This window comes from Leguminivora glycinivorella, chromosome 7, assembly GCF_023078275.1.
Source record: "Leguminivora glycinivorella isolate SPB_JAAS2020 chromosome 7, LegGlyc_1.1, whole genome shotgun sequence".
In the NCBI taxonomy this organism is placed as follows: Eukaryota; Metazoa; Arthropoda; class Insecta; order Lepidoptera; family Tortricidae; genus Leguminivora; species Leguminivora glycinivorella.
The window spans coordinates 2,675,697-2,703,475 of NC_062977.1; the positions used below are offsets into that span (position 1 = coordinate 2,675,697).

Below are 27,779 nucleotides of genomic sequence, written 5' to 3' on the forward strand. Positions count from 1 at the left end.
TTCAAATTACTTTATCCACTAATGGATAAAATGCTGGTATTAAAGGACAAAACGCGTGTTTCCGAGCTAGTGAGGGGAAAACCTACTTACGATAAGGGTTCCGTTTTTTCCTTTTGAGGTACGGGACCCTAAAATAACTAGATCCGTTTGGACCCAGCGTCTTTGTCTATAAACCAGGACACAATCGTACTAATCACACGAAAATAGGTGCCGTGAAAAGAATTTGTGCACGAAAATTAAGTTAAAATGTCATTGGCAAATATAAATATGTACTTAATTGGTACAATTGTGACATGGATATTGTCGTTTTTGTTGGTAAGATTGCATTTTTTACTAAACAATACTTAAAGTCAGTGTATAATAAGATAAGAAAAACTCACGCTACACTGGAGATTTCAATAATATTTGCCAGTTTTTGGCCGCCATATTTTAGTAAAAGGTTTGTCGGCAACGCGTTTTATATAACTCGGGAGTTAATGCGAGCTTAGGTTTCGGTGATCGCCTACCATTAGGCGGGCCGTGTGATTCTAAGCGTGAGTCATCTATAACATTACTTGATTATCAATTTCATTGTGAGTAAAACAAATATGGTACAGTACCAGTTATCAAAAACTCGTACACTGCCATGTATCGTGTAGTGGAGACGCAATACGCTAAAAAGCCATATAAAGTTGTATCACAGGTAATCAATACTTCGGGCGAACGCATTGCCAAAGTACCGGCCTACGGTTCCTTCAGGTAACTAATTCGTATAATCTCTAGCACGAATTACGTCGCGCGTACAGAACGTAGGTATTAAAGCAATAACTATACACTAATAAATACGTAACATACAGACAGATAACACAAGCAGCGTAAACGTACTTCATAAGATTGTCTTGTTAGAATTTCCTAAAATTACAATAACAATTTTTTAGGGAAACTAAACGTTCGAGAGCTTCTATTCGTATATACAGGTAGCACCGCGGTGTTCAAGGCAAACAATAAACTAAAATCACAAAGGAACCATAACCTAACATAAATTCATTCAAGCGAGTAAAATGTCAAACATTCAACAGTTTCTTAGAAGTTAGCCTTCGCGTAATTCGATCGCTAAAACAAGTTAATAAATAACGTGTGAAAACAACAACAAGTCGTAATGTACATAGAGGTATCGCTAGACTATACACTGAACATAACGTTTACCTTCGGTGCCAGTCAACGGGCGGCCTTTGTGAACTGCGCATTCCTTACCTGCGGGCAAAAATTATATAGTTTTATAGTCTTACTGTCAAAGTAAATTGTGTAATCACAGTGCATAGACTGCCATCTCTCGACACAGGCTAAAAACTTTTGAACCTCAGTTTTGACCATTTGGCCCATATTCGTAGCTTGATGTGTTAAAATGTCAAATATTAATATTAGCGCCATCTAGCCGAGCGTCCCCCAAAGGTGTAATACCATTTAGGCCACCCTATAGTCAACCAATTGGAACCCTAGGCCACTTTACAACCATTAACATCAGCCATCTCTTACAATCTGATTATACGTCACTATGACATACTTCTACAGTAGCCTAGTGTTCCAAATTGGTTGACTGTACCTTTTTCCTTATGGTTCTGAGGTAAGATTTTTTTCTTAGACTTTATCTGTCTATACGGAGTTACATATGTCTTTGCAAAAGAGTCAAGAATTATAGCAATTACTTTTTGAACGCCTGTTGATGAAGGAATAAAATCACTATTTTGAACAGCTAAGTGCCGCCATCTTGCCGAGTGAATTGGTTCGGGTGAGACGTTTCCGCGCAAGGCTGCTCGGTCTGTGTGAACCCAGTAATGTTATGGGAAACGTATTCGATAAGGCCGCAGCCATATGTGACGGTCAAAGGGTTAATCGAGCTATGTTCTATACAAAGAGGATCGAGTATTATAGAGAATTACTGTCAAAGTAAAACGTGTAATCTCAGTGCATAGACTGCCATCTCTCGACACAGGCTTAAAACTTTTGAACCATTTTTAAATCCAATTTCTATTTAATAAATCAGGTAGAAATATATGTATAACCTGACAAGATTTTATTTGACCCTGAAAGAGTGTCGCTACAAACCGCTTTCATATGGCAATAATGTGCCGACGTCATACGTATTGGGGACAGCGTGTACTGGTTACCTGTTAATATTTGTAGAAAATTAAAACATGGTTTTAGAGAATCAAAATTTAAAAAGCAAGGTTTTAAGACTCGCTACTTCTTTCCGCACAGCCTAAAATCCATGAATCTTGTGCCTTAATCGAAGTCATCGATGTTTATTTTGTTTTTTCGTGGGACCTTGTTCTGTACTGGTGGCAGTTATGGAACGGCCTCCTTATTTCTATACATATTTTTCACGGCAGAGCTACAGACACCTTAAATTAGAACAAAAAATATATTAGGCTAAACGCGAAACCAACAAATTAATGCAGGAGAACCGCACTATAAACTGACAGTCCCGGACTTGTCAATAACCAATTTCAGAACATTGGTATCGAAATGCTGTTGAATCCTTCATTCTTTTTTGTTGTAAGTAATTTATCACGTTTAGTATAATTATTTTCAGTTTTAATCATATTATTTTGGACAAAATTGCGATGAAACCGTTAGATAAAATATTTGCTTCATGTTTACATCACTGACATTCGATGACTTTCGACAACGGGTGTCAAATAGTAATCCTTGCCAGTAAAAGAAATTAGTTCAGCTGAAAATCCGCAACGCGGCGAGGGTCAAATAAAAACTTGTCAGGCTTTAGTAACTGTGTTGACCGTGACGTCACTCAATTCGATTTCATATTAATTTCATATTAGCAAGTTTGAAATTCGTTTTGACAGTTCTTAAAAAGAAGCTGATTTGACTAGGAGGCAAGTAGCCTATTATAGCAATTGCTTTTTGAACGCCTGTTGATAATGGAATAAAAGCACTATTTTGAACAGCTAAGTGCCGCCATCTTGCCGAGTGAATTGGTTCGGGTGAGACGTTTCCGTTTCAGAAGGTTAATCGAGCTATGTTCTATATAACTGAGCTGTATTAAAACTTACCACAGCGGTTTTATTCAGTTGTGTGCGAGGAACGCGTCGTCGAACAGCTCGAGCTCATGTCCCAGGTAGTTGGCCTTGTTCCGTAGTTTCTTGGCGGAGGTGGACGCATCCTCGAGCATCTTGATGGCCTCGCGGACTTCTCCGAGCTCCTCGTCCATCTCCGTGGTCGCCTCGTCGATTAGGCGGCACAGGCGAGCGAACATCGTTGATAGCTCCCTGAAAAGGAATGTAAAAGATTTCATGTTTAAAAAAATTGAATAGGAAACATTCTTCTTGAAACATTGTGTGAAGAGCGTAAACTCAAAAACAAGGGTGGTTTATAGTAAAATTATTGATATTAAAAACCATATTCTCAAATCCGCAACGCAGGCTTCGTCAGCTGAATACAAAATCCAGTTATCAGCTACAAGCTTCATCAAAAAGTAAAACAATGGAAAATCCACAACATGCATCGTCAATAAACTAAACCTAAAAGTACATACTTAAAAAAAAACACACAACTCAAAAACACCCTGCAAGTCGCCACCAAGCAGCGTGCCCAGAAGGCTGGCCGCATTGCCTCGCTGAATGGCTGTGCTTATTCTCTGAGCAAAATACTGGCCAGCCCTTTTGTCACCGTCACATCTACCAAACGAGACGCCAAACCTTAGTTTATAGTTGGTTTATAGTAAGATAGTAATCAGTTGGCAAACGTGAGGTCGACGATGAGTCGCATTTTTTTAGCGTGTCCCTCTTGTGTCGTCTGTGTGTTGCTAGTATGTCCCGAGTAATGAGTCGCAGCTTGTTGTTGACATGTCTCTCCTGTGTCGCCCGTATGTAGTTCGTATGTCGCTGTTAGTGTACTGTACGCTCTTCACTGCTGCGCTTGGTGATTGGTGCAGTTAGCGAAGTTGAGTGAAGAGATGAACCGCAGGTTGTATCTTCTGTGTCGCTCGTATATCCCTTTTAATATACATTACAAAAGTACAATACTCACTGTTGCACTTGGTGGCTGCAGTTGGCGGAGGTGAGTTCTATGATGAATTATAGCTTGTTACTGGCGTGTCTCTCCTGTGTCGTCAGTGTGTCGCTTGTAAGTCCCTATTAATAAACAGTACAGTACTCACTGTTGCACTTGATGGCTGCAGTTGGCGGAGGTGAGGTCGACGATGAGCCGCAGCTTGTTGCTGGCGTGCGCGACGTACTGCTTCTTGAACAGCCTCTCCTGCGCCTTGGCCGTCCACGTGAGCCGCTCGTACAGATACAGGGCTCCGTACACGGCCCCGGTCACTGCGACTATGCGCCAGCCGACTGTCTTCAGCAACTGAAAAAGCGGAGAATTTTAATTAATATTTTTCTATCAAAAACACGGAACTGCGCTCCAGAACCTGAACCAGAAGCTTAAGTGGGACTGGGCTAGACACGTCTGCCGCATGCACCCTGAAAGGTGGCTCAAAATGGATACCGAGTGGGACCCACGGACTAACATAGATGGTGTTAAGAACGTGCAAACGATAGGGTTGAATAGAGGAAAAAAGGGGAGGCATTTGCCCAGCAGTGGGACACTAAAGCAGGCTAATAAAAAAATGTGAATATTCACGGACCGCTGTTCGGACGGTACAGAACGCAATATTCACATCCGAGATGATTCGTACTATATACAGAGGAGTGTGAAGTGTTTGGTATAGTAGTTGAATGTGTGGATATGTTACCAGGCCGGACAGCAGCAGGCCGCCCATGGTGCCCTGCGAGGTGAGCGCGCCGAGCGCGAACTTGGACACGAGGCTCCACTCTTCAGCACTGAAGGGCCCGATCGCGCCGCTGGGTCGCGTTAACTCCATGGAGGTGGGTGCGGGTGTGATCGTCGCTGGGATCTGAAATAGAATGATTGAAACAATTTAACATTAATAAAAGTACCCAAGTACCCAAATAAAATGGCCAGTTTTTCATTGTGAATAGCCGGGTCCACACGCGCCGCGCGCCTCACGAGGAAAACGTCAGTTCTCATGCGCATACGTTTTCTCAGGCGGCCCTCATGCACTGGTCCCACTGCGAGCTAGTAAGCTATGAGCTATCGGCTATAAAAACGAACAAAAGATAATCACTCCCGTGCAAATAAAGGAGACACGGCGATATTGATAGCTCACCGCTGGGCGAGTAACTATAAACATCGCCGTGTCTCTTTTATTTACGCGGGAGTGATTATCTTTTGTTCGTTTTTATAGCCGATAGCTCATAGTTTACTTGCTCGCGGTGGGAGCAGTGCCTCAGTCAGCTGTTCAAAATAGTTCTCGCGCTTCACGAGGCGTGCGGCCAGTGTGGACCCTGCTAATAAATCACCAATTTCTAGCGCAGTGATATTGGTAGAAGACAAATTGGAAGTTTATGCTGAATTGACATCAGTGATTGTATGGTACTTTTTAGGGTTCCATAGTCAACTAGGTAGGAACCCTTATAGTTTCGCCATGTCTGTCCGTCCGTCCGTCCGTCCGTCCGCGGATAATCTCAGTGACCGTTAGCACTAGAAAGCTGAAATTTGGTACCAATATGTATATCAATCACGCCGACAAAGTGGTAAAATAAAAAGTGGAAAAAATGCTTTGTTAGGGTAAACCCCTACATGTAAAGTGGGACTGATTTTTTTTTTTTCATTCCAACCCCAACGTGTGATATATTGTTGGATAGGTGTTTAAAAATGAATAAGGGTTTACTAAAATCGTTTTTTGATAATATTAATATTTTCGGAAACAATCGCTGAAAAAAAAAGTGTTCCCCCCCCCTCTAACTTTTGAACCATATGTTAAAAAAATATGAAATAAATCACAAAAGTAGAACTTTATAAACACTTTCTAGGAAAATTGTTTTGAACTTGATACGTAGTTTTCGAGAAAAATACGGAAAACTACGAAACCCTACACTGAGCGTGGCCCGACACGCTCTTGGCCGGTTTTTATTTATTAGATTAGGCTCGTTTTGTCAGTAACAATGTCGACATTGTTCAATGTTGGAACATTTGGACATAAAAGCTACGAAAAAGTTTGAAACAGCTTCATGACGAGTGTGTTCTTGAGTGCTATTTTCGTGTGTCCTTTTAAACGCTGTATGATCGCAGAGAAACCGTAGGAGAATCCGAAGCTGGGGTCTTCGGTGAAGTATGCTCCAAGAGGGGGTAGAGCATTTTGAAGGGCCGCTATAGAGGCTGCATTAGGAGAGTCACTCACCGGTGTGTACTGTGGGGCGTTCTTGAGCGCTGTTTTCGTGTGTCCTCTACCTTGGAACTACTGTATGATCGCAGTGAGGCTATAAGAGAATCTGAAGCTGAGGTCTTTAGTGAAGTCTGCTCCAAGTTTGTTGCAGTTGAGGGGTAGAGCATTTTGAAGAGCCGCTATAGAGGCTGCATTAGAAGAGTCACTCACCGGTGTGTACTGTGGGGCGTTCTTGAGCGCTGTTTTCGTGTGTCCTCTGCCTTGGAACCGCTGTATGATCGCAGTGAGGCCGTACGAGAATCTGAAGCTGAGGTCCTCGGTGAAGTCTGCGCAGAGGTTGTCGCAGTTGAGGCGGTAGAGCACCTCGAAGGGCTGCTGGTGCGGCTGCATCACGGTGGCGGCCGCGGCCCGCTTGTGCATGGGGAGGATGTTGTACATGCGCTCTGGAAATGAAATCTATGTTTACAAAGTTTCTAACAAATCCCGAAAATTAAAAAATTGAGGCATAAAAATGTGACCAACAAGAAGCTAATCTGTCTCATTTGCCAGAATTTTGCGCCTCATCCATCGTCTCGTACATCGTGACAGAGCTTTTTCTTGAGCCATCACCTTAGACTGGCTCGGGCGCGGTGTTAGGGCTTTCTGTTATTGATCTATCTTCTATCAGACGACCCTGCCTGCTAAGCCGCGGTCCCGGGTTCGAATCCCGGTAAGGGCATTTATTTGTGTGATGAGGGCAGATATTTGTTCCTGTCATGGATGTTTTGTTTTCAATGTATATAAGTATTTGTATATTATACTAGCTTATGCCCGCAGCTTCGCTCGCGTTAGAAAAAGACAAAAAGTAGCCTATGACAGTCTCCATCCCTTCAAATATCTCCACTTAAAAAATCACGTCAATTCGTCGCTCCGTTTTGCCGTGAAAGACGGACAAACAAACAAACACTTTCCCATTTATAATATAAGTATGGATATATCGTTGTCTGAGTACCCACAACACTTTCTTGAGCTTACTGTGGGACTCAGTCAATCTGCGTAAGAAGTCCTATAATATTTATATTATTTGTGCCGTTTGTATATCCGAGGTCTTTATAGAGAGTACGTCGTAGACGTCGCATCGGACCGATAGATGGCGCCATCGTTCGTTGTAAGTCGCTCCGGCGTCTCACCGCCGCGATGTTGGTAGTCCCGTTTTTCCCCACCTGCAACACAAGGCCCCCCGCGCCCCGACTCGCCACCAGCCACCCACATTGTTTCGTCGAACGCCGAAGTGACCGGTTGTCGCGTATTCCGTTCGAACATTTTTACAGCATGGTGTCTCGAAATTAATGTTTTAGTTTCTACTTCCTTGTTATTTCTGGTCAAACCAGAGTTATTCGTGTTTTTATTTAAAAAGTGGCTTATAACGTTTCGGAATTATGAAATTTTTCAATTTCATCCGTCAATTCTTTCTTCCCTTTTAATTTGCGCTCGTTCGTCTTGAATAATGAGATATATTATGCCTCGCTAGCGATCATTATTCGTCTTTCGGGGTTCTCACTATAGAAATGAACGAGCGGTGCTTTATGATTCTACCCACTTTTTTGTAAGAAAGTTCCATGCTGCAAAAATCGTTACCGTTAATCAGTTTTCTTTTTAAACTATTCGCATTTCCGAGACTAAAGTAGGAAGTGTTATCCGCGTATTAAAAGTTTCGCGCGAGAATATAAGCGGTAACGTAGGTAAGTTGCTCCGCCGGGGACCACGTGCTCCGGGGACCACGTGCTTCGCGACCGCGGGCTGCGCGACCTGCGGGCTGCGGCGGCGGCGGCGGCGGCGGCGGGCGCGGTGGAGGAATACCGCGCTCCAAGGAGGTTTGAATTTCTCCGACGAATGGGTGAGCAGATTCATATTATTTTAGAAAGAATTTCCGATTCGGTGCGGAGGCCCCAAGCCACGTGTCGGCGCCGAAACTTACTGTAGCGCTGCGATAGCGCCGCTGACCGCGGCAGTGTTGTCCGCCGCGTCGGCGCCGCTGAGGTTGCGTAGAAGTTGCCTCCTCGTTAACGATGGCCATCTCTGCGGTGCCGCCGAACAACGTTGTGGCCGCCGCATAGGCGTCGCGTGCGACGCTGTAAGTATGTCTGCTGCTGCCCCGACGCGAGCGCCGTGCCGTTAGTGATCAGTCGTCAATACGCAGGCTACCAGCGCGGCCACCTTCTGCCCCCGCCACAACGCCGCGAGCCTGCTGAAGCTGTCCATCGTCTGCCGTGACAACGCCGCGATCCTGCTGAAGCTGTCCACCAGTATCGCTGGCCGCCACGCTTATGCTGGCGCCTCGATGGTGATGCAGAGCGTTCGTCTGCCGTGACAACGCCGCGATCCTGCTGAAGCTGTCCACCAGTATCGCTGGCCGCCACGCTTATGCTGGCGCCTCGATGGTGATGCAGAGCGTTCGTCTGCCGTGACCACGCCGCGATCCTGCTGAAGCTGTCCACCAGTATCGCTGGCCGCCACGCTTATGCTGGCGCCTCGATGGTGACGATGCAGAGCGTTCGTCTGCCGTGACAACGCCGCGATCCTGCTGAAGCTGTCCACCAGTATCGCTGGCCGCCACGCTTATGCTGGCGCCTCGATGGTGACGATGCAGAGCGTTCGTCTGCCGTGACAACACCGCGATCCTGCTGAAGCTGTCCACCAGTATCGCTGGCCGCCACGCTTATGCTGGCGCCTCGATGGTGATGCAGAGCGTGCGTCTGCCTTGACAACGCCGCGAGCCTGCTGAAGCTGTCCACCAATATCGCTGGCCGCCACGCTTATGCTGGCGCCTCGATGGTGATGCAGAGCGTTCGTCTGCCGTGACAACGCCGCGATCCTGCTGACCTGCTGTAGCTGTCCACCAGTATCGCTGACCGCCACGCTTATGCTGGCGCCTCGATGGTGATGTAGAGCGTTCATATGCCGTGACAACGACGCGAGACGCGACCCTGCCGAAGCTGTCCACCAGTATTGCTGGCCGCCACGCTTATGCTGGCGCCTCAGTGGTGATGCGGAGCGTAATACTGTTAACCGCTGCACAGGCGTCGCAATCCTTCTGCTGCGTCTGCCGTGACAACGCCGCAAGCTACTTGAAGTTTTCCACCGGTGTCGTCGGCCGACACGCTCATGCTGGCGCCTTGATGTCGCCTCGATCGCACGAGGTAAGATTGTAGACGCGGCGACCTTCATCGCGCCACCGAGCGCAATACTGCGGCTACCGCGAAGGCGTCGCTAATTTTCCTGCCGCGTTTGCCGTGACGACGCCGCGAACTCTGTTGATGCTGTTCACCGATGTAGCTGACTGCCACGCTGGCGCCGGTGCCTCCCGCGCTGACGTCGGCCACCTCGAGAAGGCCACCGAGCACGATACTGCGTGACGCGACAGGGCATCGAGACGCCTTTCGAGCTGACGACGGCCGTCTCAATCTCACCGCCGAACATAACAGCGTCTGCTGCAGTGACAAGCTGGTAAGATTGTGATGTGGGCCCTTGGTGCTGCTAGCCGCCACGCTGATAACGCCCGTCGCGCCTAAGATGTCACGCTCACCGCGAACACTGTCTTCCCCTACAATGGTGCCACGACCACGACTATCCAGGCTCCGTCTGCTACGGTATCGTTGCAGACTCTGTTGCTGACCAGGCTGATACTACCCTCCAATGTGACGCCGGGCGCCGCTATCAGCTGACATCCCGTACACTATGGTATCCACTCTTCTCTTTCCAGTTCCCGTGAAGTACGACTGTATTTACACTCTATTTTGACCAAGGACTCCTCCGTCGCCGAAGTGGGAACAGATAAATTCTAAAGATGCTACGTCCTAACGTGGTTTGGACACCCATAGTTGAACGAGGTAAGACGTCAATAACCGGACGAGGAGCCGCACTGCTGCGAGGGTGTCCTGACGATGTTCGCGAGCTATCTAATCGGAGAGGCGCCTCGCGAGAAGACCCTGTGATTCCTGTACATCGCTCATTGTGTAGGTCAAAGACATCGTAAAGGTTTGCGGAATTAAAAAAAAAAAAAAAAATCCCTTTCAGAATGTCCAGATCTGAATTCGAGCCAGCGTCCTGCATCCTGAGCGTGCGTCTGTTTACCGGGCGGACACCAAAACCGATCGGCAATCTGGCCGCGGGGGTTCCAAGTACACGATGATTTCCCGGAGGCTTGTGGCGCCCCCTGTCCATTCGAGAGATTAACTTATTCGCCGAGCCTCTAATAAACAAATTGGGAAAAATAAACCTGCTTCGCCTTAGTGAACTTCAGATTCCAGCTCAAAGCGAAAGGGGCCAGGAACTCAGGAGTACTTCAGTAGTTATCATCTGGCTCGACTATACTCAATTAATATAGTGCTTGATTCGATCGTAGAACCTGATTTCATAAATTTCACAACTTTCGTGGTCTACAGAGGAAGGTTGCACCGCTGTAGTTTCCAGCATTACCTCGTACAGCTGCCGATAGCTGTAGGCCAATCGCCCCTGTTTTGCTTGCATCTGCAGCCCGATAAGACCTTCAATAATCGGAACATTGTACGAAGTAAAGCTCTTCCGATGGAGAATAATCTTCAACAGGCGGTGGCGCTGGCGACTGAAGTGACATGCAGTCAGATTAAGGTTCGCATAGCACTATATGCTATGCACAGTTCAGTTGTATGTTATGTTATGCTGTACGATGGCAGGACTACATCTCTTCTGTTACGAGTAACTACGACAGTAACTGCTGACTCCAACAGACTGTCGTACGAGGTCAGTATGCACCCCCTGGGAGCCAAGTAAGTGACCTTCGGTGACCTCGCCTTCTCCTGCTTCGCCCGTCATCGTACCTCTTCGTCTGCGAGAGCCCTGCATTACGCCGTACAACGGTACGTATTAAGCCTCCGCCACACATAAAGCGCATTCCGCTTCGCTAACGCTACGCTATCAGCGCGCTGAATGCGCGTGCATTCCGCTCGCGTCCCGCGCGCGTTGCGCTCGCTATCAGCGCTCGTTCGTTCCCGCTAGCGCCCACTGGGCGCAACGCCAGCGTTAGTGCGGTGCACCGCCATTATTGCGCTCCGCCTACGCTCTTAAAGCGCGCATGTGTGGCGGTGTTAAATTCACCCCTTGACCTGCTACCACGACGTGTTCAGCAACCACCAGCGATGCGACACGGACGTCTCCACCTCTCAGTCTACTCTGTCGACCTTCATTGCACGAAGTAGAAATCCGTCGCATCGGGTTTTGGATTAGGTAATGGATTACCCTAAGAGTCAATGACTGACTTAAAGAAATCGACTGATACCTCCGTTCAGTGTAGTAGCAATCGACAGCGCTCGTACTTTTCATCTTCTAGGCTAGTTTTACCGAGCGATCGGTATCCTCAAATGCCCTCACTAAAAAGTTCAGAGTTCAGGAGTCTCGCTTGCAACCGCGCTCGCTTGACGCGAAATAGTCTGATCGAAAATACCAGTATTGTAACAAATAGCCCTTGGGCGCGTGAGTGATGACCTTTTTCTGTGTTTGATATGGACGTAAGACGTTGGACTTTAAATAGTCATATCAAAGCTAATATTGATTTAGATAATTTTTACGAAGGGTTGACAAAAGCAGTATCAATTACGTTACCCTGCTACAGTACAGATAGTTACACTACTTTTACAGTTAATTTCCACACTTTGTGTCTGAAATTGGGTTTATAACCTGATAAAATAACGTGTCTGTTAATAATAATAGTGTATCTAAGGTTTTTGTATCTTGTTCAAGTCAGCCTCGCCTACATCTTTTTTTTTGGTTTTGATCTGCGATGTATAATAATGTCATTTCTCTAACTATTCGCTGACTAAAGCTAAACGTCATCACGAAAATCTCTTTATGCGTTTCTGGCACCGAGATATTCGCGGATCGAAGGCTATTTCGACTGATACATCTGTCAAATCGGTTCAACTGATTCACTTATTCTTCTATGCTATACCAATAGGGCTACCAAAGGCTTGCGCGCCAGCTGACTCGCCACCAGGAGATAATAAACAGGTCTCTATAAAGACCTCGGATATACAAACGGCACAAATAATATAAAAATTTTACCTTCCAATAAAATTTGTATTATTTTGCCTGGTATATCCGAGGTCTGAGTGATGCCTTCCTGGTAGGCTTAATATACCGTCGGCACTTCTCCTCAACAATGAGGGTGGCTGGTGGCGAGTCGGGGCGCGGGGGCCTTGTGTTGCAGGTGGGGAAAAACGGGACTACCAACATCGCGGCGGTGAGACGCCGGAGCGACTTACAACGAACGATGGCGCCATCTATCGGTCCGATGCGACGTCTACGACGTACTCTCTATAAAGACCTCGGATATACCAGGCAAAATAATACAAATTTTATTGGAAGGTAAAATTTTTATATTATATTATATCGTTGTCTGAGTACCCAAACATTTAACTCAGTCATGTGACCTATAATATTTATAAATTATTTATTTATGTGACTCTATAAGAGTGATGTCTCACTCACCAGCCATCTCCTTCTGCGCCTCATCCATCTCGTGTCCTATATCGTGGCTGAGCCTCTTCTTGAGCCTCGAGCCGAGCCCGGCTTCGACGTGGCGATGTAGAGCGCGCTTGTACTGTTCAAGCGCGGCGCGGTCGGCGCGGAAAGAGGTGTCGTACTCGTCCACTAGCGCTGCCAGGCGACGGATCTCTTGACTGAGGGTCAATGACACCTGTTGGTAAAAATACTTGTGTCAAAAATATGAAGAACAGCTTGAATTTAGTTCTACAAGGTTAATTCATTTGGACTCTGATTCGGATTCTGTCTTTGATAGACTTTTATCAAAATTATAATATATTGACTCATCATAGTTTAGGACCGGGGACCCATTTCCCGAAACTACAAGTTACAATTTACATGTGGTAGTCACTGTCTAATGACAAGTTGGAAAGAGACTTCCGCTTGTAACTTGTAACTTTCAGTTTTGAGAAATGGTCCCCAGTGGTCCATTTCTCAATGCTAATAAATATTACAATTTACAAGCGGAAATCTATTTTCTTTGCGGAAATTATTATTTTTAACACCCAACGCAAAAACGACGAGGTGTTATAAGTTTAACCTGTCTATCTGTGTGTGTCTGTCTGTGGCACCGTAACTCCCGAACGGATGAACCGATTTAGATTTTTTTTGTTTGAAAGCTGAATTAGTTGGTAGTGTGCGAACATGGCTAAGACATGTTTCATGATAACCACAAAATTAAAATTTTGAAACAGCCCCCGACCGTGACATAGTGGACCGATTTTCATGAAACATGGCTAAGAACACTCCCGACTAACTCAGCTTTCAGACAAAAAAAACTGAATCAAAATCGGTTCATCCGTTCGGGAGCTACGATGCCACAGACAGACACACACACAGACAGACAGACAGACAGACAGACAGACAGACAGACAGGCAGACAGACAGACAGACGGACAGACAGACAGACAGACAGACAGACAAGTCAAACTTATAACACCCCTTCGTTTTTGCGTCGGGGGTTAAAAATCGGTCCACTGTGTCGGGGTTTTTTTCAAAATTTAAATTTTGTGATTAGGTTATAATAGACAAACTTTACTTTTTTACAAATCAGTAGAGCTTTAGAATCATTTTAGAAATGTTAACAGTAGAGGTAAGACATTTTCTGGACGGTAGTTACTCGCCCAGCGGTGAGCTATCAAAATCGCCGTGTCTCTTTTATTTGCACGGGAGTGCTTATCTTTTGTTCGTTTTTGTAGCCGATAGCTCATAGCTTATTAGCTCGCGATGGGACCAGTGCCTAAACAGTCCTCCTACCTTGTGTTCCACACTCTCGACCATGCGGTTGATTTTGTCCTTCATCTGTCGGGTGACGGTAGTCAGTTGCTCTTCAATAGAACTCAGTTGTTCGTGAAGGATGCGCTGCTTTTCCACTTTTGCGGATTTTTGTTCTGTGGCATTGTTGTATACCTGAAAAAAATATAGTAAGTTTTCGTTTTTTCAGAAATTATAGTCGTTGCAAGAGTAGACAAACAAATTAGATCTCATTGGATTTTGTGAAACCCATATTTTGAAGTTATATTTGGCCATGCCAGGCCCTTTCGTGTTTTAGATTGAAGTGGTAATTCCTTATCTTCTTTCAACAGTTAAATCGGTTACACACTACGTCCGATCCGTAAATAAGGTCCGTAGTAGCCGTAGAACAATTTATATGGTAATTTACTCACTAGATCCGATCTCCGTCATACGATTTATTTCCGTTATTGTTATTGTTCGTACATATGTTATGGCCTAACTCATAATGACACATGCCATTTAATTTAGTAGGCTTCCTTCTCTTTTCCTTTCTGTATTGTCTTGATCCTTCTCTTTACCTTCTGTTTTATATACCTACTTACTACTGTTTAAGATTTCCTATTGCTCTTTTTTTTTTTTTTTTTTTTTTTTTTTTTCTTTCTCTAAGATTAATTGTTATTTTTTCCAAAGTGCTATATTTAAAGTGTTATATTTTCCTATTGCTGTTACCACCGTTACCAATTTAAGAGCTCACACCTTAGTAGGAAGAATCACTGACTCCCGAGTCACAGGCTTGACCTAGTTCGGGAGGCAGAGGCTCAACCCCTTACCTAATTGTGTTACAAACCTAATACATAAGTATGTTTCGTGTTACTATCATTATATATGAAATGTAATGTATGGTTTAAAGCAATAAATATTTTTCATTTCATTTCATTTTTTTTTCATTAATATGCCTACTCGGCATCTACCGTATATAAAAAAGGACACGAAAAGAAGGAGCACAGTACCTGGTCGAGCTTGGCCATGACATCGGAAGCAATATTCTTGCCGCGGCGCGAGTGTTGCGCGAACTTGGTGCGGACGGCGGACTGGCTGATGCATTCTTCGAATTTACGCTCGAAGTCCACGAACTCGAAGTAGCGCACTTGGTGACCTTCTACCAAAGTCGGTGCTGAAAATAATTTGTAACTTATTACTGTAAGATTACCTTATATTGTAAACCTTACCTTACCTTATATTATTCTAAGTAAACGTCATTCAAATTTCGTGAATCAAAGAAATAGCCTAAAATGGAACATCCACATTGAACGAGATCCTGTTGCTCAGTTATGCTAATAAATTCTAAACATGGATCTTTTGGAATTAAACAAAAGGAAGAACAAAGAAAAGGAAGGACAAAAAAAAATTAAAACAATAATTATCAATGTTTAACAAGCGGAAACATCTTTTTTTATTAATAGACAAACTCCCTTTAATTCATAAACGTTTACTGAAGTTATCAAGCCGATGAAAATCGTTTGTCCCTTTCTGACGTATTGGTGTGATAGAAAGGGACAAACAATTTATATCGGCTTGATAACTTTAGTGAACGTTTATGAATAAAGGGGAAAATTATTAATATAAAAACAAAAATTATGTCTGTCCTACTCACACGTGACAGGCTTCTCTCGCTCACGCATTCGCGTCAGCAGCGCCTCCTTGGCGGAGATGAAGAAGATGCGTTCTTCCGCTTCCTTCGGCGAGCATACCCGTAGTTCGCGAGAGAGGAAATCTACGCAACGATTGGCGTGCTGGGTCCGGACCTTTAACAAACATAACAAACGTAAAAAACATCGCGACAGCAGATAAATTACCTCTAAGGACACAATAGACTTAGGTAAAATTTCATTTCTTACAATATGTACCTTTATTAACACTTTCATTGCTAGGCCAAAATCAAAGTCCTTCGCTGAATGCTGGCGTAAATACAAACATATATATAAGACTCCCCCGTGGAGTCCAATCGCACACACTCAACGAACTCAATGAATAAACAACGCCGCACGCTGAGTACTCCGCTGTGGAGTTCATTTATTTCTATGCCGTATGCTAGCGACTCCTCCAGGGCTGTCACAAAGGACAAAATTCGCCATGCATGCATTTAGTTTGCAAAGTGAACATAAAAAATAAAATCCCACGGTAAGGAAAATAAGGCTTGTGTTATGGGTACCAGGCGGCTATGTATATAATACGTATAAACATCCATCCGTTTCATAAAGTTACAATTTACGATGTCACTGTTTGCGTCTCTTTCTATCCAATGTGTTAGATAGAGAAGGAAACAGCGATGCCTGTATGTGTAAAATAAATAAACCCCACACAGAGACTATATGCTCGTATTTTTAAGATTAAGAAAATATCGGTCGATTCATTAATTTCAGTAATCTTTAAAAAATATTTAAAAAAAACATTTAAGAGAATAAGATTTAATATTCCATTGTCAACGTTATGTAGAAGAAAATGAGGAAAATATGCAAGCTTTTAAATTGTTTTTCTTAAAAAAAGCACGATTTTTCTAATCCTAAAAAACGAGGTAAAGTGACAGCCCTGAAATATCGTAAGTTTCGTAAGAACTCGCTAGAGGAGTCGGATAGCATGGCGTTTAGTAATCTATAATTATATAGTACGAACTCCTCTCGGGAGTCGTGTCGCATGTGGACATAGTTTAAGAGAACTCCACGGTGGAGTTCTTAGCAATGAAAGTGTTAAGTGACTAGCTTTTGCCCGCGGCTTCGCTCGCGTTAGAAAGAGACAAAAAGTAGCCTATGTCACTCTCCATCCCTTCAACTATCTCCACCTAAAAAATCACGTCAATTCGTCGCTCCGTTTTGCCGTGAAAGACGGACAAAGAAACAGACACACACACTTTCCCATTTATAATATTAGTATGGAAGTATGGATATTTTAATAAGTAACATCAATAGGGAACTTGACCGTAGTTAAAATAAAATATTTTTCCCCTCACTAGCTCGGAAACACGTGTTTTGTCCTTCAATACCAGCGGGTAAAAACGCATTTTATCCACTAGTGGGTAAAGTAATTCGACCTTGAATAAAGTCAAATTAACTGCTTTAAAATTGATAAAAGTAGGTGAATCTAGTAATAAAGATGATTTACCACCTGTGAAACTACTGGAAGCAGTGATGAACGCATTTTTTGCGTTGTAGTTTCCTCTCTATATTAGTCAGGGGAAAAGTTATGTGTTACACTCGGGTGCAAATGTATTTTACTTCTCGTGTGCTAAAAAACTCGCAAGTTCAGGATTCTATTCTCGAACCACTCGCTTCGCTCGTGGTTCAACTATAGAATCCTTTCGCTTGCTCGTTTTTCAATTCCACACTCGGCGTTAAAATACAACTTTGCCCCCTTGTATAACAAATAACTATTATATCGTGCACGAAATAAAGCATCAAATAACAACAAACATGACAAAACATGGACAAAAGTTATTTTTAAATCCAATTTCTATTTAATAAGTCAGGTAGAAGTATATAAAGTAACTGAGTTGACCGTGACGTCACTCGATTCGATTTCATGTAAATTCCATTTAGCAAGTCGTTCAAATTCGTTTTGACAGTTCTTAAAAAGAAGCTGATTTGACTAGGAGGCAAGTAGCCATTACCTGATCCAGATATTCAGGTTCGGAAGCGGAGGCATCCCACCGGTTGTTGAGTATGAAAATGTTCGGCTGCGATATCTTTGTCGATACTTTGTGGAAAAAGTTCTTTTCCTGTAACAGAGGAGCTCGAATTAGATTCAGACATTATTTCCTTTGCAAAGAATGAGATAAAATAAGGATTGTGATAATGTTCAATAACAGAACCAAAAACAAATAACGGATGATTAATAACGTAAGTTACTAAATTATGGCAACATTCGGAGATTGTGCGTTTATGGTTCTGCAACATAGATCGCTGTTTCTTGCTGATGTCTGCCTTTGCCTGCATTGGATTTCCCGCATAAAGTGAGAAACAGCCGACATGCAATTGGTCCTTAATAATCCTTAATAAGTCCTTAATAATAGTACTCACTGTAACCATGAGCGTAGACTCTTGCGTTAGCCACTAGCACAAACACATCAGTGTCAAGACAGTACTGGTCGATCCACTCGTCCAGTACAGGGTGGGCGTGACGTCTCCTCCAGGCCAGGACGGGTACTAGGATGACATCATCACAGGGGAGACTAACGTATACTCACAGTAACCATGAGCGTGAGGTCTGCATTAGCTACTAGCACGAACACGTCAGCGTCGAGGCAGTACTGGTCGATCCACTCATCCAGCTTGGGCCTGACATCTCCTCCAGGCCAGGACAGGTACTAGAATGACATCACTAACGTATACTCACAGTAACCATAAGCGTGGACTCTGCGTTAGCCACTAGCACAAACACATCAGCGTCGAGGCAGTACTGGTCGATCCACTCGTCCAAGTTGGGCGTGACGTCGACGCCGGGGCTGTCGACTAGCACGACGTCGTCGCGCAGCAGCGCGCAGAGCTCGCGCGGCCAGTACACGTGCACAAGGGCGCGCTCTTGCAGGCGGGAGTCGCAGAGAGCGTGGGCTAGTTGGCTCACGGACTGAAAACAAAAAACAGAACATTTACCCCCTTATTCATGAAGTACTCTAAAGTTATCAAGCCGATAAAGTTCGTTTGTCCTTTTCTAACGTCTTTTATACGTCGAAAAGCACGTTAATGAATAAGGGGATTAGTCTGTGGTGTAGAAACAGAAGATTTAATCTGTGGCTTAGAGTAAGCCCAGTTAAAAAAAAATATTGATTGGTAGGTTGGGTCGCAATAAGCAGTTACATGACAGATCTTCAAATTACCTTTTAGTTTAGCAAGTGAAAAATATCAAATCATTCAGGCTTATTTAGACAGCGCACGAAATTATTATTATTTCGTTTTAGATAGGCAACTGATGCTGGTACGCCTAAATCATAGTTCACTTTGCACGTTTTCACTTCTTAGATAGTTTGTCTAGTCTATTTTTAAATAGATTAACACTGGTAGAGTTGAGACCTGAGTAAATATGAGCGTGCACTCGGGCCTTACCACTAAGGAAACTCACACGAGTTTTCGCACCGTGTAAAATGAAACATATTCTTTTTAAGATTACAACACGCAATGCACAAAAAAACTGGCATCAGATCCAGCTTTATACCTGTACAGGTTGTTTCTCATCCGAGCCCTCAGTCCGTAGGAACGCCTCGTCAGTATCTGAGCCCTCAACTTGTAAGAAGCAGTTCGTAGTGTGCCCGATGCCGCTCGGTAATATCTTATCGTGAAGCATGGCGTTTATCACTGAGCTTTTACCGTTGCTCGTTCTGTTGACAGAGACATAGATAATATGTAAGATTTGTGATTATATTTTAAACATAAATATTTTAGAGAAGAGCTAAGCTAATCTACGTCGGTTTTATGATATTTGAAAATATTTATTTATTTTATATATAGGTTTACTCCTCAACTGTAATCGAGTTTCCAAAATAGGATAAAAATGCGGAAAAATTCTGCAGAGTGCAGGTTATTTCGTTGATTGATAAAACACTAATATGTACACAAAAAGGTGTAGTCTGATCCAAAATTTGATAAAATATATTTATAAGCAAAATATGTACGACAGAAATCTGCTCTGGCCCATCAAATGTGGCCGTGAATGTCGGGAACCTTGTCAAAACGAATAATAGTTGACATTGTGCTGTAGCCGTCAACTGTTGCGGCCAAATATCACTAAAGTTTGACAGAACGTCCCCATAAAGTTTTAATTGAGTGGCAATCAAAACAAATCGTAAACCACTGAGGCCAGTGGCCGCTACGAGTATAAAAGGGGCCATTTCACGGCTCGCTGAGCGGAGTGCACCACGAACAATGTATTCAGCGCATAACTCGCCATAATTACGATAATTAGCTTTTAATCGGCTTCTTATATGATTTTTACATAGAGGGTGTGTCTTGAGAACAGATATTGCATATAATACACAAAGTATAATGCACAGATGTCATATAAACCATAGATCAAGCAAACGTATCTACTTAGCGTGTCAAATGAACTCAGTGAAATCCACTGAGTTGTCCGTCTTTAATCGCAGCTTGCAGCTTTCGGGCGTCAATTTTTGTAAGTTGAAGTCAACAAAAACATTAAAAATGCCTCGTTACATGATATTTAGTTGCAACAACATAAAACTTATCAACACTCAAGGGCCTGAGACATATCTAAAATCACAGGCAAGTAACAACTTCAGTACAAAATCTGACACGCTCGGCCGCCATACAAAAAAACCGGCCAAGTGCGAGTCGGACTCGCCCACCGAGGGTTCCGTACCTACAAAACTATTAGGTACTTTTACGTTACTCACATAAGTCTAAAGACTGGGCTAGGCTAGAAGTATAGGTTCTCTAATGAGCATAATTGTGTTTAGCGCCACCTCTCGACGAATTCGCGAACTAATTAGCACAGCTTGCGTGAGGTCTTTTATAATGTTAACCAAATTCAACATTTTTTATTTTATTTTAAAGTAGGTGTTTTATGTAAAATTTCGTAGCTATAAATTTTAACACCTTTATTCATAAACGTACACTAAAGTTATCCAGCCGATAAAGTTCGTTTATCCCTTTCTATCACACCAATACGTCGGAAAGGGACAACCGAACTTTATCGGCTTGATAACTTAGTGTACGTTTATGAATAACGGGGTGAGTATTACCGTACTGTAAAAATGTAATGTATAGTTGTATACGGATTAATGAATTTAATATAGATAGGTAATTATTGATATGTGGCAAAACGAAGAAAATTGTTTACACCTTCGCAATAAGTATCTAATGATATTTTTTTAATTTACCATGTTACTTCACGTACCTACATAGGTACTTATTTTAAAAACTCTGAAAATGTCTATTGAGTTTCTGTCGCAGACCACCATGTGGCTTCTGCATATTCTGCGCTGTGATAGAGTTGCCATAGTAGGTATGTATACCTATATTGTATAATAGGCAATAAGAGGCAAAAAACATATTGTGCTAAAATATTTAAAATACCTACAGTCATTTCCGAAACGTGTGAATTCATGTCAATACTTTCTTTTATCAGTATTACACGGAGTAGGTAAACGTTTCGTGGCAGCGGCAGCGCACACTGCAGAGAGCGCACGTGGACACCGGCGCGGCGCCACAGAATATATAATAGCACAAGTAAAGAAGGCCCACTGCTTTGATGTTTCCGAAATGCCGCCTTTTTAAATACCTACAACATTCTTACAAAGAAACGAGCCGCACGTGCGCGGCGTCCGGTGATAGGGTTACCAATGGATCCAAACGAATTAATACTCACATTAAATGTTATATTATTATATTCAAGTCTTGAGTACTTTCTAGGTATATACGCTGTATTTATATATTTTTGTTCAAGGTTCCAACATCACAAGCCTTATTGAACTTTTCCGTGGGACTTAATCAGTAGTAGATCTGTATAAGAATATCTTTTGGTATTTATTTTATTCAATATGTCTATTTAATTAAGTATTATTAGCCATTCCAACCTCGCGACGTAAAGTAACAATAGAAAGTGCGAACGTGCATTCCGTGAGAATGTGCGCCACCCCTGAGTAGGCCGCGAACTCGCGGCCACAGCTCGCGGCCGCCAGGATATACTTGTAGCGCGGCGATAGGATAGCGGAGTGAGCCGTCCCTGGCGGCGCCAGCGGACGCGTCTGTGTGCGTGAGCTAGGTATGCATACAACTACAACTGCTGTAGGCACCGCCCCCCCCTCAGCGCGTCCTCTGCGGCGCGGCGATAATCACCTAGCCCTAAGGCCCTGGTTTCTCTGGCCCGTCACACGCGCCCGGCGGTGTTTGGAATGTTTGGATGTGAGCCGTATGTGCCGCTGTGCCACACGCTGTCGGTCGCGGGTGCGTGGGTTTTCTGACCCTTGGTCACCCGTCGTCGGCGACGGAACTCAGAAGCTCTGGTAGACTGATTTTTGAACTGTTGTGTTGTGCTCTGATCAAAATGAATGCAAAAATACTTACATTGTAATTCTTAGAGGAAGAAGATTATACGCGACTTAATCCGTTACCATATAAATATTGATATTACCCAAAAAAAGAGACAGTCAAACGATATTTTTGTATGAAACCGGCAAAAAGAAAGTGAAATTTTTAACTTGGTACTCAAACACTTTCATTGTAGTAAAGAAAAATTTACATCATATATTCGATTAAGTATATCGAAAACAGTTCACAGAAGTACAATTCATCCATTGAATTACTATGTACTAACATACTAGAAATTACACCCCAAACAAAGTCTGTGCTCCGGCCGGCAGCGCGCGGCGCATGCGTGGGGAGGTACCGTGTCATAGAGTAAGACTTGACCAATGACCACCTAGACGCGACACTCTTAGTGTAGACCTTTTTTTATACTTTTTGTAAAATACGTCCCCTTATTCATAAACGCACACTAAAGTTATCAAGCCGATAAAGTTCGTTTGTCCCTTTTCGGCGTATTGGTGTGATAGAAAGGGACAAACGAACTTTATCGGCTTGATAACTTTAGTGAACGTTTATGAATAAGGGGGTAAGTAGTTTAATTTAAGCACTATCATACATTGTGCTATGTTTAAGTTCTACTAAGTGAAACAAAAATACATTATTGATTTTTTTCATATACCTACTTTAATTGCCCTTGAAGAAAATCATAGGTTATTATTGTATGAAAATATCGATTACAACTCGTGTTAGAACTGTGTAGTATTCATAAGTATAACGTGAGATAAATTTAACATTTCTCTTTTATATATTACAAACAGAATATAATCACAATTACTATACTTCATTACCTACATGTCAAGTCTGTGCGATTATGATGCGATTAATCTATGATTTCGTTCAACAAAATGACAGCGATAGCTTCGCGTTTGAGGAGCGCGTCCCTTCATTGAAATAATTACTTAAATAAAGATCGATTAACATAGCGTGTAACCGATGAAATGTGACACGTCAGTTTTATTCGATTTTCTCGTATGGCTTAAACAGCATCTTGTTGCGCAGGAAGGCATTTTTACATTTTATTTGTGTGCAGGCAGAAACATAAGTCCAATGGACTTATGTTTGTAGCGCAAACGTTTTGCTCGCAGTGTCCTCTCTAGTATTACTTCAATGAGTTCATCATTATCTTTAGTGAAGTCAGTCATTTTCCATATCAAGACGCCACCCGCTGTCCGTTGCTATTGTACAAAACGAATACAGACCGTCGCGTGCGGCGTGTGACCTTCGCCCGTCGAACCACCCGCCACCGGCGACGTTTCAAAGAAACCACCCTCAAACATTTCCAAACAAAACATTCGAACGTCGTCAGTCGCGGACCCGCGTAAAAAACCACAACACGTTCTATGAACATTGGTCAAGTGCGAGTCGGTTTTCGACTTTTCCATACAAAGAACTCATGAGCGCCTGAACGACTGTGATGGCAAAGTTAACTTTTCGCACTTTCAAGACTTTACGTATATATCTCGGAAACGATAAGAGATAGAGCAAAATGGACTTCAGATTTGGGCTGTCGTTGCCACAAATTCTATGTTTTCGTCAACAGAGACCTTTTTTTGGACCGATTTGAACAAAATTTTGCTCAGTCCACTTACAAACGGTCTTAAGCGCCTCCTTTTTAGTAGGAACTTAAGTCATTTTGGCAAATGAAAAAAAAAATTGAACAATTTCTAGAAAGAAAAAGCCAGAAATGAATTTCTTTCTACCTGTCCATCACGCTTACAAAATTTTAAGACGTTTAGTAACTGCTTGCAGCGTCAGTGAGTGAAAATCTTAATTTGAGTTTTTTCTCGTAAGTCCGACTTACGCTTGACTGTAGATTTCTAATAGGTTTTCCTGTAATCTACAGGTAGAGGGCTATCTCGTGTATTTTTTTGAAAATTTTACGCTAAGTAGTTTCGGAGATAAGGGGGAATGGTCATTTTTTGTCTATTTTCTTAAATTACTTCTAAAGCACCAAAATTAAAAATTAAAAAAAAATATATTTCAAATGCTCATAAAATGCTCTTTCATTTGATATGTAACACAATATAGTTTTAATAACTTTGATTTTTAATTTTCAAGTTTACCCCCCAAAAGTGACCCCTATGATTAAATTTCATTTAATTAAATTACATGTCCGTCTTTGGGCCACAGGTTTACATATGTGTACCAAATTTCAAGTAAATCGGTCCAGTAGTTTTGGAGAAATCGGCTGTAACAGAGGGACAGACAGACACACGAGTGATCCTATAAGGGTTCCGTTTTTCCTCTTTGAGGTACGGAACCCTAATAAATGAACTCGTTTCTTCTATCTAAATCTAATTCTGTGGTATAATGCATCAAATTGGCTAAAACTTAACTTAATCTATCTTAATTAAGATTTTACCTAATACTACTAAAAATAACGCTAAAATCTATTTACGATTAAAATGGTTTGACGGGCTGTGTGTGTTAAGTAGTTACGTATTTAAATATGTTACGTAATGCACAATATTAGTGACCAACGTAACCGTATTATCCAACAAGAGATTGAAGACTTTAGTGTTGATTATATTAGGTACCTAATCGATAATGTGAAGCCTTTTAAGAGATCTGCCCAATACACCACCACATACAGCCATACAACTCATTTACTTTAACGTAAATTTAACGCGTAAACTTGTACACAGATTATTAAGACTAGTTTTTGTAAAAAAAAAACAATGCGTGCAAATTACCAGTTAGCTATGATGATGTGAATAACATATGCCAAAAAAGTTTTACAACTTACAAGGCTATAAAATTTAATGATTGGTTAACAAGTTATAAATCAACCTATATTAGTAAGAGGAGTATAAAAAAAGGATTCGCTTCACGGTAAATAGCCGTGAGCGTGCTCACTTTTAATCACCAAATATCTATCTCCACCTGTACCACTTCAATGATGACCAATCTGTTTATATGAATTTACAGATAATATAGATTGTATAGGATGTTTATTGTTGTCCATTCCATCCAATGTAAATAAACAGGTTATTCAACAACTTTTACATTGTAATAATTCGCGGTCCCACTTAAAACTTCAATTTACTTATAAGAAATTAACGAAAATCACAATTATTTTCGGAATTCAAAGTATTGAAAATTGAGATATTTTGTAAGTCTTGAGTACTAATTTATTATGGGTTCATTAACAGTAGCATTTTTAATACAAACTGGTAAACAAGTAGCTAACTGGTAACTCAGTGGTGGGCAAAGTAAGCATTTTATCAGGCCCTCCACTTGTCTTTTAAAATAGTGTGTAATATGGCCAGCACTGTAGAAAAAATGTATTTTTGGTGTAAATCTGGCCTTGCTCTAAAATTCCTTCAACTATCGGCCCTGGATAAAAAATTTGCCCACCACTGAGCTGACTAACCAACGTTTTTTGTGAGAAACATGGCTGATTCATTATATTTCTTTCAACTGACCTGCCAAAAAACGCCACTTTCATGTGATCCCTCTTGAGCACCTCTCGAATGGCCTGCACTTTGCTGACATAGGCCTCCACATTGGTGACGTCTTGTGGGGTTGCGATACTGGTGTCGCCTGATACGGCTGAAATTTTTATTATTGGAAATGAAAGTTCAAGATTTATTAGCCAGGTCCACCTAGAGTAAGGCACCTCGCAAGGCAATTTCCTCAAGAGGCAAACATGCTATGTAGATCCTGTCCATCCTGTCCTGTGTCTCAGCCAAAGCACGTCTATATAGCATGCTTACCGCGTGAGGAAATTTCCTCGCAACATAGCCTTGCTGTGTGGAGTTGTGGACCCAGCTATTTACCTATTTTAAATATTTCTTGTAAATGTAGTATTTAAGGAATTTTTATGGTAGGTAGGTAGGTTTATGGTATTTAAAATTATATTAGAACTTTGCGTGCAATATAAAAAGTGCAATATAAACACAAGTGCAGTGATAATATACATGCATCAGCTTGAAGAGCTGCTAGTGTATCAAAAATAAATAATAAAAATACAATTCACTAAAAGTCTACTAAGGTTTAGAATTCAAGAAATTAGAATTCAAAAAAGTATTTGCAATTATGCAAAAGATAAAAAATGAGCAGAAGTATAGAAACAACAGTAATATCAATTTCCAAAAATGAGAAGTTTTTATTCAAATTTTTGTAAAAGTTACCATACTGCATTCAATTTCTAAAACTACATTATATTAAATCAAAACAAACTACATTATAATTATATTAATATGCTAGTATTGTAGAACTCATTTATTTGCCAGACATAGTGTACATGAGAGGGAACAATTGAACAACGGCCCATTAAAGTGACACACATTGAAACCGTAATTGTCACGAAGGTCACCCATATAAGAGAGTAATGATAATCTAGGCCGTTGACTTTTAGAACTAAATACTGATCTGTCACTATCCAGTTATCATGCCAAGACTGATAACTAGATTAACATGTTGAACAGATCAATGTAGTATTTATGTATTATTTTAAGGTTTTAAATTCAAAGTCATTGGAGATATTAATATTTTGTGACCTTCACATTCATAATGGTTGTTTTTCCAGTTAATTCTCCATGAAATTCATTTGTGTTTGTCAGAAAGGGGCCTATATGTTTCAGGGCTATGAGGGGTCACAAGGTTTAACTATGATTGAAACTACTAAATTATTAAAATAGAAACTTACCATGCATAAATGTGACGGCATCTTTAACATAGTCATCAATTTCCACAAATATATCATTGATCTTCTTCTTGGCCCTCACAAAAATCTGCAGCGGAGAGTCCACGTTTGACATGTTGACACGCACATTGCCGTTGTTCAGCCCAACATTGTGCGGCCCGTCACCAGCCATCATGGATATGGTTCGATTAACATATGCAGCCATACGGAAAGGGAAGATGTACGGTTCTCGTTAGCTGTACCTTACGGTGGACAACGCAACAATATAGTCACTGTATCACCTCTACAGTTCGAACACAACATGCAGGTTACTGCAACAGAAAATAACAGGCATAATAATGTGCAACCGAATATTAAATTAAACAGTGCAGCATAGTGATTGGTTCTATAAGAAGCTTGAACAGTAGTAACAAGACTAGTAGCTGTGAGCAGGGAGTGCACGCCCAAAGGGCGGGTGCAGCCAGGATAAGCACTGGCACCAGGATCACTTATTTGAGGTTATGTCTCAGGTTTGTTTGGTGGGGCAACACAGCACAGGCACAACATGAAGATACGGTTCGAATAAAGTGTATGCAACGCAAATTATGCAGTACGAAAGCATTAGTAACTAGAAATAAACTGCACCTTATCATCTCGTTGCATCATCGCAATCAATGCGCATCGCTGCAGTCCAAACGGCATAAATGATTGTGTACAAATTGAATGATATTTATAGACAGGATATATTTTATTTCAGAAAATACACAAGACGTAAAACAACTGACAGCCGCTAAATATAAGTCAAAATTGAGTACAAAATTTATCTACTTATCATCTGTAGCACTGAAAATTGTGAAGTAATGCACTGAATCCAAGTGGTATACTCTTACCTGTACGTTAGAGCAACATTTTGAATATATTTAGTCGGAAACTGAAATTATTTTTCAGCAGGGATTACCTAGAAAATTTTCATGTAAGATTTTTCCCTATTTTTAATTTTTTACTAATTTTCATGTTGGTACGTTTTCAT

General features: G+C 42.0%; 1 protein-coding gene across 2 annotated transcripts; it reads right to left on the reverse strand.

Annotated features, from left to right (window-relative positions):
- Positions 1-27,757, reverse strand: LOC125227964 (transmembrane GTPase Marf). Of its 2 annotated transcripts, none has more exons than XM_048132380.1 (15): positions 27,640-27,757; positions 26,774-27,081; positions 25,548-25,674; positions 19,235-19,397; positions 18,419-18,649; positions 17,694-17,801; positions 15,684-15,834; positions 15,040-15,203; positions 14,051-14,203; positions 12,740-12,947; positions 6,446-6,678; positions 4,742-4,903; positions 4,157-4,353; positions 3,051-3,266; positions 1-1,233 (listed from the first exon to the last, which is right to left on the reverse strand). In XM_048132380.1, the coding sequence occupies exons 2-14, from the start codon at positions 26,973-26,975 to the stop codon at positions 3,065-3,067; spliced, it is 2,301 nt and encodes a 766-aa protein (XP_047988337.1). In that variant the 5' UTR covers positions 26,976-27,081; positions 27,640-27,757; the 3' UTR covers positions 1-1,233; positions 3,051-3,064. The 2 variants fall into 2 exon arrangements, with proteins under 2 accessions (XP_047988337.1, XP_047988338.1); XM_048132381.1 differs by lacking the exon at positions 27,640-27,757 and adding an exon at positions 27,395-27,599.
- Positions 27,758-27,779: the final 22 nt, after the last annotated feature.

What these genes read in the sequence shown, in the direction of transcription:
- LOC125227964 (XM_048132380.1), bottom strand. Translation starts at nt 26,975, where the DNA reads ATGGCTGCATATGTTAATCGAACCATATCCATGATGGCTGGTGACGGG. An exon ending in TGCCGTCACATTTATGCATG is followed by an intron (nt 25,675 to 26,773) that starts GTAAGTTTCTAT and finishes TAAAAATTTCAG; the next exon opens with CCGTATCAGGCGACACCAGT. An exon ending in GGCGCAGAAGGAGATGGCTG is followed by an intron (nt 6,679 to 12,739) that starts GTGAGTGAGACA and finishes TTTCATTTCCAG; the next exon opens with AGCGCATGTACAACATCCTC.